Below are 15,987 nucleotides of genomic sequence, written 5' to 3'. Positions count from 1 at the left end.
AGGGCTTAGGAACCCAGGAGGCATATATATAGAGTGAGAGTGAGTGAGTGAGTGAGTGAGTGAGTGAGTGAGTGAGTGAGTGAGTGAGTGAGAGAGAGAGAAGTGTAGGAACCCGGGAGGCATGAGAGAGAGAGAGAGAGAGAGAGAGAGAGAGAGAGAGAGAGAGAGAGAGAGAGAGAGAGAGAGAGAGAGAGAGAGAGAGAGAGAGAGAGAGAGAGAGAGGGAGAGAGAGAGAGAGAGGGGCTTAGGAACCCGGGAGGCATGAGAGAGAGATAAAGAGAGGTCTGTGTGAGAGCGAAAGAGATATATGGTATGTGAAATGGAATAGGTTGTTTGTGTATGAATGTGTGAGATAGAGAGAAATTGTTGTGTACCTCAATGTGCATCTTGGCTCTGTGTGTGTGTGTGTGTCTGCGTGTGCGTGTGCGTGTGTGTGTACCTATATGCGCCTCTTGGCTCTGTGTGTGTGTGTGTGTGTGTGTGTACCTCTATGCGCCTCTTGGCTCTGTCGTAGAGCCTCTCCTCTTTGGTTCTCCCGTCGTCAGAGTCGCTGCCGCTGCTGTCTGAACTCTCCCTGCCTCCCTTCTTCCTGCCCTGGTGATGCTGCTGCTGTGGTCGGCTCTCCTCCTTCTTCTCTCCTCCTCCTCCTCCTCCTCCTCGCTCTCCTCTTCGTCCTCCTCCTCGTCCTCCTCTTCCTCGTCCTCTTCCTCGTCCTCCTCCTCGTCGCTGGCGCCGGGCTGGGAGGAGGGTTTGGTCTGGGTCTGGGCCGGAGTCTCCTTCACCTCGATGTGGACCTTCTTCAGCTCTGAGATGCAGGGATGGAGGGATGGAGGGATGGAGACAGACATGAGGAGAGATGGAGAGGAGGATTGGAGGAGGTCATCCTTCCTCCTCATCACCGGCTATAACTAAAGTACTGTTGATTCATACCTTCCTCCTCATAATAATAATAATGATTTGTAATGCGCTTTATAATTGTGGAGCAAATCTCAAAACGCAACATTTTAAAAAGAACATAAAAACTAGCAAGAGTAAAAGAAGAAAGACTAAAAAATAGGCAAGACTAAAGCTAGCAAGGAGTCCAAAGAACACTAAAACTAGTAACAGAGTAAGAGAAACATAGAATAAAAGAAACTGGTAAAAGAACATAAAATGTGTGGAGCAAAAACCAACAAAAGGCTCTATTAAAAAGATGAGTTTTGAGGGCATCACTGTTGATTCATACCTTCCTCATGATCAATGACTATCTCGATGGCCTCCCAGGCATCCACTGCTGCCTCTGTCTTCACTTCTGGAACGAGAGGAGGGGGGAAAGACAGAGAGAGGGGGTGAGAGACAGAGAGAGATGAGAGACGGGGTGAGAGACAGAGAGAGATGAGAGAGGGGGTGAGAGACAGAGAGATGAGAGAGGGGGAGAGAGACAGAGAGATGAGAGAGGGGGTGAGAGAGGAGACAGAGAGAGAGACAGAGAGAGAGAGATGGAGGGAAAGAGAGAAGACAGATGATAGAAAGAGAGAAGACAGAGAGATGGAGAGAGAAATAGAGGGGGAGAGAGATGGAGAGAGAGAAAGAGAGAGGGAGAGAGAAGACAGAGAGGGAGAGAGGGAAGACAGAGGACAGAGAGAGACGGAGAGAAAGAGAGGCAGAGATAGAAGATAGAGAGAGAAGACAGATAGATGGAGAGAAAGAGAGGGGGAGAAAGATGGAGAAAGAAGACAGAGAGAAGACAGAGAGAAGAAGAGAGAAGAGAGAAGACAGAGAGTAGAGAGAAGAGAGAGAGCGAGGAGAGAAGAGAGAGTGAGAGCGAGAGCGAGAGCGCGAGAGAGAGAGAGAGAGAGAGAGAGAGAGAGAGAGAGAGAGAAGGCAGGGTAGAGGGGAAGTGACAGTTCAAACAGCAGTTTAAAGTGTTTCTCTCTAGAGACTCAGACAGACGTCATAATAGCAAACACTGCAGCAGGAGATAAACAGGTCAGAATGTTTATGTCATGTTCTGTTCTGTACCAATGCCGCAGGATATATCGATCTATTATCAATGATCCAATAGGATCGATGCAATGTAAAAAGATCGATTCACATTGCGATACTCTTATTTTGAAAATCCTGTGGCGAGTGGTATCCGCTCCACATCACAGCAGTAGCGTCTGAAACGCGGACATTGCAACAGAGCAAGGCTACATAGTGTGCCTATTTTGCGACTCAAAACAAGTCCCTGCTATTTTATTCCGCAACGGGTCAAATGCATCTAACATGCTTTGCAATCCTCGCCATTCCTTTATGCCCATGTTGCGTTAAAGACCGAAATTAACGTTACGTTAGCGTAAGCTAACAAGCTAATCAGAGCCATAGACAGAGAGAACAGCAGAGTGGGGACTGGGGAAGGGGGGCAGGCATTCTCCCTGTGTGTGTGTGTGTGCGCGCACGTGTGTGTGTGTGTGTGTGTGTGCGCGCGCGCGCGTTTGGAAAGACCAGATGAAGTCATATTATATTGATAGTAAATGTACTGAGGATGGACAGATAATGTTGATATTTAAACATAAAAAATACAATACATAATAAATGCATTCATGATCATCATGTAGGGCTGACCCCTATTAGTCGAATAGTCGACTAATCGATCGAAAGGAGCCGTAGTCGACTGCCAACATCTTAGTTGAATAAAAAAAAATTAAACTTTCTTTTGCATCATTCTTTCCAAAAGAAAAGAGGCCTAAAAGCGTGGCTAACGCTAATGGCACGCATACCAGCGAGGCTAACTGCCTAAGAAAACAGGCACAGAGGCACTGAAAGAGGATTTCACCCGTCTAATGAACACACTAGACTAGACAAAATATCAACATGTATCCATCAGTGGACCAATTGCATGCTTTTGCAGAGGACAAGAAGCCTTCCGTTGACTCCTTCAGACATTAAGCACCCCCCACAGCCCAAAATGGAATGATTACAAATTTTAATTAATTTTTTTAATTATCCTTTTTTTTCAAAGCATTTTTTTTCATAGTCGACTAGTCGACTATCGGCTAATTTCGGCCAATCATAGTCGACTATCCAAATCCTTAGTCGGGGACAGCCCTATCATCATGCAACATAAAACAATTGTAGGAACGGTTTGGGAGAGGGAGGGGTTTTAGGTCGCTTTCACACAGGGGCTGTTTGGTCCGGACTTTCGGACCAGAATTCGATAGTCCGGTTTTTCGGGTCTGTGTGAATGCGCGTCGAACTCGGTTCGCGGACCAAACAGTCGAACTCTGGTCCGCCTGAAAACGTAGGTCTCGGTTCGGCTTCATCGGACCAAACGCGAACCAAATATAGGAAGTGATTATTATTACCACTGCTCGCAGCACTCACTGCAAAACAAGCACACTGCATCTAATCTCTCTATCATAATCTATCTATTTATCTATATATCTGTGCATCTTGGGAAGAAGGAAGAAAAAACGCGGCTTATTATTATTACCGAGGCGCGCGGCTTATTATATTATTAATAAAACAGCTACTTGTGGGCACTCATAAAAACACTGTGGTCTACAAGTTGTTTAGCGAGAGGATGGTGGTAATGTGCTTCAATAGAACAATGGATCAATGCCATGTCAAAACTCGGCTCCGCTGATCTGGAGGACTCGCAGTCCACACAGACACACACACACACGCGCACGCGCGCACACACGGGATCGCAGCCACACACACATTTCCACTGTCCAATAGACAAGCGCCCTTTTCGACCGCGTGACATTGTTCAGAAGGTCTCGGTCCGCCTGACAGATATCTGTGTGAAAGCAGGCGAACCAAATGAAGAATGCAACAATGTTGCAACTTCACCCCCAGAACCGCACCGAGTCCACCAAAACTATATGTGAAAAGCGACCTTAGGTTGCGTGTTGTGAGTTGTGAGTACCAAACATTTTTACTTAAAGTTTAAAGCTCAATATATCAAAACGTGGCACTTTACAGTGAACAGGAGGTCTATTTGTATTAAAAACAATAGATTGTTTTTCATTTAAATGTCTGGAAGAGCTCAAAAATAAAAATGTCATGATATTTCCATTGCCTTTTTTGAGTTGATCTAAATGTTACTGATTGTGTTAAATGGGCATATAATATCGTCTCATATCGATCGCAGGCAACGGAATTGAATCGTATCGTATCGTGGCAGACTTTGTGATATCGGCAAAATTATCGTATCGTTGTCGAAAGAATCTATATCGTATCGTATCGTGATGAAACTGGTGATTCCCACCCCTAGTACAGATGGAGTGAACGTGTCTCTGTTCAGAGCATACACCACTTTATACTGCACACTTGTGGTCAAGCTATAAAAAAGCAAGTTTGCAGAGACTTCGGGTAGCATATAATGATGCCATGAGAATATTACTCAAAAGACCTAGATGGTGTAGTGCAAGTGAAATGTTTGTGGCTGCACGTGTCAATACCTTCCAAGCTGTTTTAAGAAATCTTATGTATATAAATTAATTTGTCGGCTAAATGACTCTGGAAACGAGATCATTCTGGTTTAAATTTTTAATGACACATTGACATATACTGTATAATATGAAATATGTATAGCTATATAGTAACTTATTGTAGTGTGTATTTCTCCAAACCTCTCGTCAGAACCTGAGGTGTGTCCAGCAATAACAAGCCTCCTCTATCCCCACTAGGGGTGGAACGGTACGCATTCGAACCGTGTACCGAACAATACACACATGCCCCGAACCGTGGAGGTCGTACCGAACGGTACGCATTCGGGACATGTGTGTATTGTTCGGTTATATAACATTACGTTACCTACGAGCTAACTAACTTTAGCCGCGAGCTAACTAATGTTAGCCGCAAGCTAACCGTGGAAACGCTCACAGAGAAGTGACTCCACGACACCAGTTCGATTAGTGGGGAAGGGGGGTATATTGACGAGTTAATACTTTGACAAATGTTGCCTATATTTTTCAGTCAGTTCGGTCTTTGTGTGCGTAACGTAAAGGTAAACGTTTTTGTTTAAATCAGTAATGCCTCCCCTCTTGCTGTACCAAAATCTCTATAGCTCTAACCGTCACTGTCAAAATAATGTGCCTGATGTTTAATGGCCTCATTCTTTCAGTTTTTGCATGACTACGTCCTTGAGAATAACTGAAAAGTTTGATTATTTTTAGGCTATATATCTTATGTTGATGTATGGTATTTTTGGAGTGTTACATTTTTTTTAAATAAAAAACAACGTATACCGAACCGAAAACCGTAAACCTAAAACCGTGATACGAGCCGAACCGTCGATTTTCCACCCCTAATCCCCACGCAACTAACCCACACATCAGACCCAAACTAAAACTGTAAACAAAGTGCTGTACCAAGAGGTGATTCCCATTAGACCTCACGACAGATTCCACCTTAAGGCGCCATATATATATATATATATATCCCACCGCTTATTATATATTATTATTACTACTACTCGTCTTCGTCATGCAGCAGCATCCGACGATGAAGAGTTCCCTTCATCCCCCTCACCTGACTCCGCTGAAGGGGCCTCTGCTACCGTTTCCACGGCAACTGGTTCCGGAGTCTCCAACACGGGCGCCGTCACCACAGGGGTTTCTGGGAGGAGAGAAATGATTGGTTAACAACACTACATGTAAATTTTGTTATGTTGTCTTTTTTTTTTCTTTTTTTTTAAGAGATCAATGATTTGTTTTTGTTTTATATTGTTTGTATTTACATGTTCGAAATAAACATTTCAAATCAAATCATGTATAAAGATCAGTACCTTGAGGCGTCAGGATAGTAGGCTTCTTTTTCCTCTTGTCTACATAAATGGGCTTTTTCTTTGGCATGTTGTCTTTGGACGGCACTTCGACACCTGCAGGACACAACCTCGGTATTAACTTCACACACCGTCCATGGTTTACCACACAGATACACGGTGGCAGCCCACAACAGAGTCCCCCAAACTGACACCACATTCAACTTTGGTTCTTGTGTCGCATGCAGTAGTCATTGAAATGATCCCAAGGTAAATAGAATAGTACTATGGTAAATAGAATAGTACCTAAGGTAAATAGAATAGTACCAGTATGGTAAATAGAATAGTACCTATGGTAAATAGAATAGTACCTATGGTAAATAGTAGGGATGCTCGATATTGGCTTTTTTACCAATACCGATATACCGTATTGTCCAACTCTTAATTTCCGATACCGATATATGCAGGGTCCCCCCCCCCCCCCCCCCCCAGGTAATTAACATTACATATCTCTTGTCGTGTAATTAACACAACATTATGCATACTTTGACAATAAATAAAATAATAATTTGTTCTTACTTGCTTGCCTGGGTAAATAAAGGTTAAATAATTGTAAAAATGGCCTGTTAGGGATGCACGATAATTATCGGGTCGATAACTATCGGGCCGATATCAGCAATTATGACGTCATCCCGATAAACCCGATACAATTATTGATAGCTCCGATAATATATAATATATTTTTTGGTTAAAAAAATGCGGTGTGGGTGGATTGGGATGAAGGGCGTTTGTTTTTACTGTAGGCTCCTCCCGTTTTGCCAGTACTGTGGTACGACTGATAGCGTGTGGTTTAGGAAGAGGGAGTTTTTCACAAATCCAGCGCTCCCTTTCTCATGCCTGGCTGTGACGTAGTCACGTAACTTTCAGAAGCAGCGCGGATAGTAAACAAAGATGGCGTCAGTAGTGTGGGACTTTTTCAAAGTTTCAGAGGAAAACAGTTTGCTTGCTATTTGTAACAAATGCAATGCAGAAGTTCCATGAGGAGGGAAAAGGGCAACAAGCTATAACACATCCAACATAATAAGTCACCTGCAACATCACCACCGCTACGATGGTGTGTTAAAAGCCTACGACGACGCGCAAGCAGCTCAAGCTGCTGCAAATCTAGCCCCTTTCGTGACTGTGATGCAACCCTTGGTTGAATACGCAGTCACTTATTGCTCCGTAGTAGCCAGGTTAATTTGCACCACCAAGCACTGCTTAAAAGCTAGCGGTGGGTCCAAAATATATCAGATATAAATGTCAAAGGTACCCAGCGTTCCATTAGGGTTTCACACACACACACGGCGGGGTTTGAAAGCTCGGCGTTGCTAATAAACATTTTAAATCATTTTTATAAATGAGTAAAAAAAATCACTTAGCTAGCCTTCGCTAAAATGGCTGCTTCCACATTTTACAGTAGGAGCGCTGTGATTGCTGGGCGCACCAGAGATGCGACAAAGCAGCCAGCAATCACAGCACGTAAGTTTCGCCACGGACATATGGACCTGTGATGTTTGTTGGTTTATTTAATTCTTTTTGAGGCGTGCTGTCCTATAAATGCCAAGTAATAGTTGTTTCATGGACTAAGACCACTACAGTCTCCTCTCCTATAGCATCAAATGTTTTATCTGCTGACAAAGCACACTACCTGTTGGTTTTTAGTTCACTCATTGTTCAGGGAAACACATTGTTAATGACATTGAGGGATTGTGAATTTTGTGATTGACTCAAATTATATTTATTTGGAAAAATAAATATAGTCACTTTATTTGAAGAGTCAAAACTGTTCTCTTGGCTTTGTTTTGTTCATAGTAGTAACGCTCATGTCATGATAAATCTGGTTAGGTCAAAACTACAGGAATATACATAAAACAAATATATTATAATACAATAAATATATATATATTATCGGTTATCGGTATCGACCTTGAGGAGCAGAAAGTTATCGGTATCAATATTTGGGTCAAAAAATCTATATCGTGCACCCCTAAACATTATGCATACCTCTGACAATAAATAAAATAAGAATTAGTTCTTACTTGCTTGCCTGGGTAAATAAATGTAAAAAAATAAAGTATTTAATTTTTTTTTAAACAGATACAGATAATTTCCGATATTACATTTTAATGCCAATATCGGCCGATAATATCGGTAGGCCGATAATATCGGACATCCCTAGTAAATAGTATAGTGCTAATGGAAAATAGAATAGTGCTCATGGTAAATAGAATAGTACCTATAGTAAATATAATAGTACCTATGGTAAATAGAATAGTGCTCATGGTAAATAGAATAGTGCTCATGGTAAATAGAATAATACCTATGGTAAATAGACTACTAGCTATAAAAATAATGTTATAATATTACCCTGGGCCCGCAGCATCTTCAGGGTGGCCTCTGCCCGGGCTCTGGCCTCCTTCTGGGCCTTGGTCAGCAGCTTCCCCTCCTTCTTCAGCCTCTCCTTCCTCTCCTTCTCCTTCTGCTTCTTCTTCTCTTTCCTCTCCTGCTCCAGTTGCTCCTGTTGTGTGTGTGTGTGTGTGTGTGTGTGTGTGTGTGTGTGTGTGTGTGGGGGGGGGGGGGGGGTCACAGTTCAAAGGTCAGGATTATGGCCATGGAAAATAAATTAAATAAAATGTTCTTTTCAAATGTTATCTGAGGCAAGTAAATCAAAGGTATTTGAGTATTTATTCAGAATCAAGACGACTGGGAGATGATTTAAACACATCAACATGTATTTGAGGGTGTGTGTCTGTGTGTATCTTTTGTGTGTATGTGTGTGTATGTGTGTGTCTGTATGTGTGTGTCTGTCTGTGTGTATGTGTATCGGTTTGTGTATGCATCTTTGTGTGTCTGTGTATAGTGTGTGTGTACAGTGTGTGTGTGTAGTGTGTGTACGTACGTACATATTGTGTGTGTACATACGTACATACAGTGTGTGTGTGTGTGCGTGTGTGTGTGTGTGTGTGTGTGTGTGTGTGTGTGTGTAGTGTGTGACCAACCTGCTCCAGTCTCTGCTGTTCCATCTCCTCCAGTCTCTTCAGTCTCTCCTCTTCTTCTCTCTTAGCTTGTTCTTCCTCCTGCAATCAGAGAACAGTTTAACATCTGGTGATAAACCAGCACTAACACTAAGCAGTTAATTTTGACCAGGGCCTCCTACCTCTTTCATCTTGACCTCATTCTTTCATCTTGACCTCCTACCTCTTTCATCTTGACCTCATTCTTTCATCTTGACCTCCTATCTCTTTCATCTCGACCTCATTCTTTCATCTTGACCTCCTACCTCTTTTATCTTGACCTCATTCTTTCATCTTGACCTCCTACCTCTTTCATCTTGACCTCCTACCTTTCATCTTGACCTCATTCTTTCATCTTGACCTCCTATCTCTTTCATCTCGACCTCATTCTTTCATCTTGACCTCCTACCTCTTTCATCTTGACCTCCTACCTCTTTCATCTTGACCTCCTACCTCTTTCATCTTGACCTCCTACCTTTCATCTTGACCTCATTCTTTCATCTTGACCTCATTCTTTCATCTTGACCTCATTCTTTCATCTTGACCTCCTACCTCTTTCATCTTGACCTCATTCTTTCATCTTGACCTCCTACCTCTTTCATCTTGACCTCATTCTTTCATCTTGACCTCATTCTTTCATATTGACCTCCTGCCTCTTTCATCTTGACCTCCTACCTCTTTCATCTTGACCTCCTACCTCTTTCATCTTGACCTCCTACCTTTCATCTTGACCTCATTCTTTCATCTTGACCTCATTCTTTCATCTTGACCTCATTCTTTCATCTTGACCTCCTACCTCTTTCATCTTGACCTCATTCTTTCATCTTGACCTCCTACCTCTTTCATCTTGACCTCATTCTTTCATCTTGACCTCCTACCTCTTTCATCTTGACCTCCTACCTCTTTCATCTTGACCTCATTCTTTCATCTTGACCTCCTACCTCTTTCATCTCGACCTCATTCTTTCATCTTGACCTCATTCTTTCATCTTGACCTCCTGCCTCTTTCATCTTGACCTCCTACCTCTTTCATCTTGACCTACTACCTTTTTCATCTTGACCTCCTACCTTTCATCTTGACCTACCTCTTTCATCTTGACCTCCTGCCTCTTTCATCTTGACCTCCTACCTTTCATCTTGACCTACCTCTTTCATCTTGACCTCATTCTTTCATCTTGACCTCCTACCTTTCATCTTGACCTACCTCTTTCATCTTGACCTCATTCTTTCATCTCGACCTCATTCTTTCATCTTGACCTCCTGCCTCTTTCATCTTGACCTCATTCTTTCATCTTGACCTCCTACCTTTCATCTTGACCTCCTACCTTTCATCTTGACCTCATTCTTTCATCTTGACCTCATTCTTTCATCTAGACCTCATTCTTTCATCTTGACCTCCTACCTTTCATCTTGACCTCATTATTTCATCTTGACCTCATTCTTTCATCTTGACCTCATTCTTTCATCTTGACCTCCTACCTCTTTCATCTTGACCTCCTACCTCTTTCATCTTGACCTCCTACCTTTCATCTTGACCTCATTATTTCATCTTGACCTCATTCTTTCATCTTGACCTCATTCTTTCATCTTGACCTCCTACCTCTTTCATCTTGACCTCCTACCTCTTTCATCTCGACCTCATTCTTTCATCTTGACCTCATTCTTTCATCTTGACCTCCTGCCTTTCATCTTGACCTCCTACCTCTTTCATCTTGACCTCATTCTTTCATCTTGACCTCCTACCTCTTTCATCTTGACCTCATTCTTTCATCTCGACCTCCTACCTCTTTCATCTTGACCTCCTACCTCTTTCATCTTGACCTCCTACCTCTTTCATCTTGACCTCCTACCTCTTTCATCTTGACCTCATTCTTTCATCTTGACCTCCTACCTCTTTCATCTTGACCTCCTACCTCTTTCATCTTGACCTCATTCTTTCATCTTGACCTCCTATCTCTTTCATCTCGACCTCATTCTTTCATCTTGACCTCCTACCTCTTTCATCTTGACCTCCTACCTCTTTCATCTTGACCTCCTACCTCTTTCATCTTGACCTCCTACCTTTCATCTTGACCTCATTCTTTCATCTTGACCTCATTCTTTCATCTTGACCTCATTCTTTCATCTTGACCTCCTACCTCTTTCATCTTGACCTCATTCTTTCATCTTGACCTCCTACCTCTTTCATCTTGACCTCATTCTTTCATCTTGACCTCATTCTTTCATATTGACCTCCTGCCTCTTTCATCTTGACCTCCTACCTCTTTCATCTTGACCTCCTACCTCTTTCATCTTGACCTCCTACCTTTCATCTTGACCTCATTCTTTCATCTTGACCTCATTCTTTCATCTTGACCTCATTCTTTCATCTTGACCTCCTACCTCTTTCATCTTGACCTCATTCTTTCATCTTGACCTCCTACCTCTTTCATCTTGACCTCATTCTTTCATCTTGACCTCCTACCTCTTTCATCTTGACCTCCTACCTCTTTCATCTTGACCTCATTCTTTCATCTTGACCTCCTACCTCTTTCATCTCGACCTCATTCTTTCATCTTGACCTCATTCTTTCATCTTGACCTCCTGCCTCTTTCATCTTGACCTCCTACCTCTTTCATCTTGACCTACTACCTTTTTCATCTTGACCTCCTACCTTTCATCTTGACCTACCTCTTTCATCTTGACCTCCTGCCTCTTTCATCTTGACCTCCTACCTTTCATCTTGACCTACCTCTTTCATCTTGACCTCATTCTTTCATCTTGACCTCCTACCTTTCATCTTGACCTACCTCTTTCATCTTGACCTCATTCTTTCATCTCGACCTCATTCTTTCATCTTGACCTCCTGCCTCTTTCATCTTGACCTCATTCTTTCATCTTGACCTCCTACCTTTCATCTTGACCTCCTACCTTTCATCTTGACCTCATTCTTTCATCTTGACCTCATTCTTTCATCTAGACCTCATTCTTTCATCTTGACCTCCTACCTTTCATCTTGACCTCATTATTTCATCTTGACCTCATTCTTTCATCTTGACCTCATTCTTTCATCTTGACCTCCTACCTCTTTCATCTTGACCTCCTACCTCTTTCATCTTGACCTCCTACCTTTCATCTTGACCTCATTATTTCATCTTGACCTCATTCTTTCATCTTGACCTCATTCTTTCATCTTGACCTCCTACCTCTTTCATCTTGACCTCCTACCTCTTTCATCTCGACCTCATTCTTTCATCTTGACCTCATTCTTTCATCTTGACCTCCTGCCTTTCATCTTGACCTCCTACCTCTTTCATCTTGACCTCATTCTTTCATCTTGACCTCCTACCTCTTTCATCTTGACCTCATTCTTTCATCTCGACCTCCTACCTCTTTCATCTTGACCTCCTACCTCTTTCATCTTGACCTCCTACCTCTTTCATCTTGACCTCCTACCTCTTTCATCTTGACCTCATTCTTTCATCTTGACCTCCTACCTCTTTCATCTTGACCTCCTACCTCTTTCATCTTGACCTCATTCTTTCATCTTGACCTCCTACCTCTTTCATATTGACCTCATTCTTTCATCTTGACCTCCTACCTCTTTCATCTTGACCTCATTCTTTCATCTTGACCTCCTACCTTTCATCTTGACCTCATTATTTCATCTTGACCTCATTCTTTCATCTTGACCTCATTCTTTCATCTTGACCTCCTACCTCTTTCATCTTGACCTCCTACCTCTTTCATCTTGACCTCCTACCTCTTTCATCTTGACCTCCTACCTCTTTCATCTTGACCTCCTACCTCTTTCATCTTGACCTCCTACCTCTTTCATCTTGACCTCCTACCTCTTTCATCTTGACCTCATTCTTTCATCTTGACCTCCTACCTCTTTCATCTTGACCTCCTACCTCTTTCATCTTGACCTCATTTTTTCATCTTGACCTCCTACCTCTTTCATCTTGACCTCCTACCTCTTTCATCTCGACCTCATTCTTTCATCTTGACCTCCTACCTCTTTCATCTTGACCTCCTACCTCCTACATCTTGACCTCCTACCTCTTTCATCTTGACCTCATTCTTTCATATTGACCTCATTCTTTCATCTTGACCTCCTACCTCTTTCATCTCGACCTCATTCTTTCATCTTGACCTCATTCTTTCATCTCGACCTCATTCTTTCATCTTGACCTCATTCTTTCATCTTGACCTCATTCTTTCATCTTGACCTCCTGCCTCTTTCATCTTGACCTCATTCTTTCATCTTGACCTCCTACCTCTTTCATCTTGACCTCCTACCTCTTTCATCTTGACCTCCTACCTCTTTCATCTTGACCTCCTACCTCTTTCATCTTGACCTCCTACCTCTTTCATCTTGACCTCCTACCTTTCATCTTGACCTCATTCTTTCATCTAGACCTCATTCTTTCATATTGACCTCCTACCTTTCATCTTGACCTCATTCTTTCATCTTGACCTCATTCTTTCATCTTGACCTCATTCTTTCATCTTGACCTCCTACCTCTTTCATCTTGACCTCATTCTTTCATCTTGACCTCATTCTTTCATCTTGACCTTCTGAAGCTTCTATCCCCAGGCCATCAGGTTGCTCAACGAACAATAACACTATGCAACAACCATCAAATGCACACAGCACACAGATCCACACGCACACACTCACTTTAAACAAACAACTCACTGCAGCACCCACTTTACACACTTTAGAACACCTAAACACACTTTATATTGATTGGTAAAGGATTTGCACTACAACCCATACCTCAGTACACCTTACTGTAAATTGTACCTAAATTGTACCTCATCCCATTTCTGCTTTGCACTATATAGTATTGTATATTAGTATATTGCATAGTATATTGTATATTGTATGGTAACTCAGTTACTTCTATTCTGCATCGAACATTGTACATATGTATATACTGAACACTGTGTCTACGTACGTGACTTCTATTTTTACTTCTATTTTTACATGCTATACTATTTTATTTTATTTCATACTTACCTTTTGTCTAGCACAGTCTCTGGAGCGTAACAGAAAGAAGCATTTTGTATAAAAGTATTCTGTACTTCTGTATGACTATTAAAGAAACTTGAAACTTGAAACTTCTTTCATCTTGACCTCCTACCTTTCATCTTGACCTCATTCTTTCATCTTGACCTCCTACCTCTTTCATCTTGACCTCATTCTTTCATCTTGACCTCATTCTTTCATCTTGACCTCCTACCTCTTTCATCTTGACCTCATTCTTTCATCTTGACCTCCTACCTCTTTCATCTTGACCTCATTCTTTCATCTTGACCTCCTTCTTTCATCTTGACCTCATTCTTTCATCTTGACCTCATTCTTTCATCTTGACCTCCTACCTCTTTCATCTTGACCTCATTCTTTCATCTTGACCTCCTACCTCTTTCATCTTGACCTCATTCTTTCATCTTGACCTCCTACCTTTCATCTTGACCTCATTCTTTCATCTTGACCTCATTCTTTCATCTTGACCTCCTACCTCTTTCATCTTGACCTCCTACCTCTTTCATCTTGACCTCATTCTTTCATCTTGACCTCCTACCTCTTTCATCTTGACCTCATTCTTTCATCTTGACCTCCTACCTCTTTCATCTTGACCTCATTCTTTCATCTTGCCCTCCTACCTCTTTCATCTTGACCTCGTTCTTTCATCTTGACCTCCTACCTCTTTCATCTTGACCTCATTCTTTCATCTTGACCTCCTACCTCTTTCATCTCGACCTCATTCTTTCATCTTGACCTCCTACCTCTTTCATCTTGACCTCCTACCTATTTCATCTTGGCCTCCTACCTCTTGACATCCTACCTCTTTCATCTTGACCTCCTACATCTTGACCTCCTACCCCTTTCATCTTGACCTCATTCTTTCATCTTGACCTCCTACCTCTTTCATCTTGACCTCATTCTTTCATCTTGACCTCCTACCTCTTTCATCTTGACCTCCTACCTCTTTCATCTTGACCTCCTACCTCTTGACATCCTACCTCTTTCATCTTGACCTCCTACCTCTTGACCTCATACCTCTTTCATCTTGACCTCCTACATCTTGACCTCCTACCTCTTTCATCTTGACCTCATTCTTTCATCTTGACCTCCTACCTCTTTCATCTTGACCTCCTACATCTTGACCTCCTACATCTTTCATCTTGACCTCATTCTTTCATCTTGACCTCCTACCTCTTTCACCTGGGCCAGGGCCTCCTGCATGGCCTTGACAGTGGCCTTGCTGGGACCCTTCTTCTTCTCCTCTTTCTCCTTCTCTCCCTTCTTCTTCTTCTTCTTCTTCTTCTTCTTCTTCTTGTCCTTCTTCTTCTTGTCGCCCTCCGCCTCTTCTGCAGGAGACACACCAACCATCAATCAACACAACCCATGATTTAGTTATTATGATGCTATTATAGCATTAGTGGGGATGGTATAGTTATGATGATGTTATATTATTAGTGGGAATGATAGTTATTATGATACCTTCTTGCTGTGACACAACAGTGTTAACCACTGCTGGGGTTTGAACCCAGGACCTTCTTGCTGTGAGGCCACAGCACTAACCACTGCTGGGGTTTGAACCCAGGACCTTCTTGCTGTGAGGCCACAGCACTAACCACTGCTGGGGTTTGAACCCAGGACCTTCTTGCTGTGAGACAACAGTGTTAACCACTGCTGGGGTTTGAACCCAGGACCATCTTGCTATGAGGCCACAGCACTAACCACTGCTGGGTTTGAACAGAGGACCCTCTTGATAGCCACTGCACTATCACACCATGACGGATCTAGGTAGGTGTACAGTGCTTCAGAGGAGAAAAAGGGGGTGTCGGCTTACCCTCTCCCATAAGCTCCGCCCCTTCCGGTTCCTCCGTGGCGGCGGGGGCATCGACCTTCTTGGCCGGTTCCTTCACCTTCTTGGGAGGAGGCTCCACACTGTTCTCCTTCTCCTCCATCTCCTTCTCCTTGTCCTTCTTCAGTTTCTGTTTCATCTTGTCGTCCTCCTTTTTCTTCTTGTCCCTCTCCTTCTTCTCCGCCTTCTTCTGCGCCGCCGTCTTCATCTTGAAGGTGCCCCCGTCGCCCTCCTCGCTGTCCGCCTGCCTGGCCGCCTTCCCCTTCTTCTGCTGCTCTTTCCTGGAGGCAGATATTAAATTGGTAAATGGCTGCATTTATATAACTCTTTTTATCCAAAGC

At 42.8% G+C, this 15,987-nt stretch overlaps 1 protein-coding gene across 1 annotated transcript in view; it reads right to left on the bottom strand.

The window, feature by feature from the left end:
* Nucleotides 1–15,987, bottom strand: part of LOC311245281 (eukaryotic translation initiation factor 5B-like) — a gene marked incomplete at both ends in the record, with an annotated part of 69,136 nt that overhangs the window by 52,640 nt on the left and 509 nt on the right. The window contains 9 exon segments of the mRNA XM_084335117.1: nucleotides 487–636; nucleotides 639–805; nucleotides 1,226–1,291; nucleotides 5,500–5,586; nucleotides 5,756–5,848; nucleotides 8,141–8,291; nucleotides 8,773–8,850; nucleotides 14,992–15,146; nucleotides 15,632–15,927. Coding sequence (XP_084191243.1) covers nucleotides 487–636; nucleotides 639–805; nucleotides 1,226–1,291; nucleotides 5,500–5,586; nucleotides 5,756–5,848; nucleotides 8,141–8,291; nucleotides 8,773–8,850; nucleotides 14,992–15,146; nucleotides 15,632–15,927 — 1,243 coding nt within the window.

The sequence above is a fragment of the Notolepis coatsorum genome (genome assembly GCF_963971535.1).
Source record: "Notolepis coatsorum genome assembly, chromosome: 18".
NCBI classification, from domain to species: Eukaryota; Metazoa; Chordata; class Actinopteri; order Aulopiformes; family Paralepididae; genus Notolepis; species Notolepis coatsorum.
This window is presented reverse-complemented; position numbering and strand designations above follow the sequence as displayed.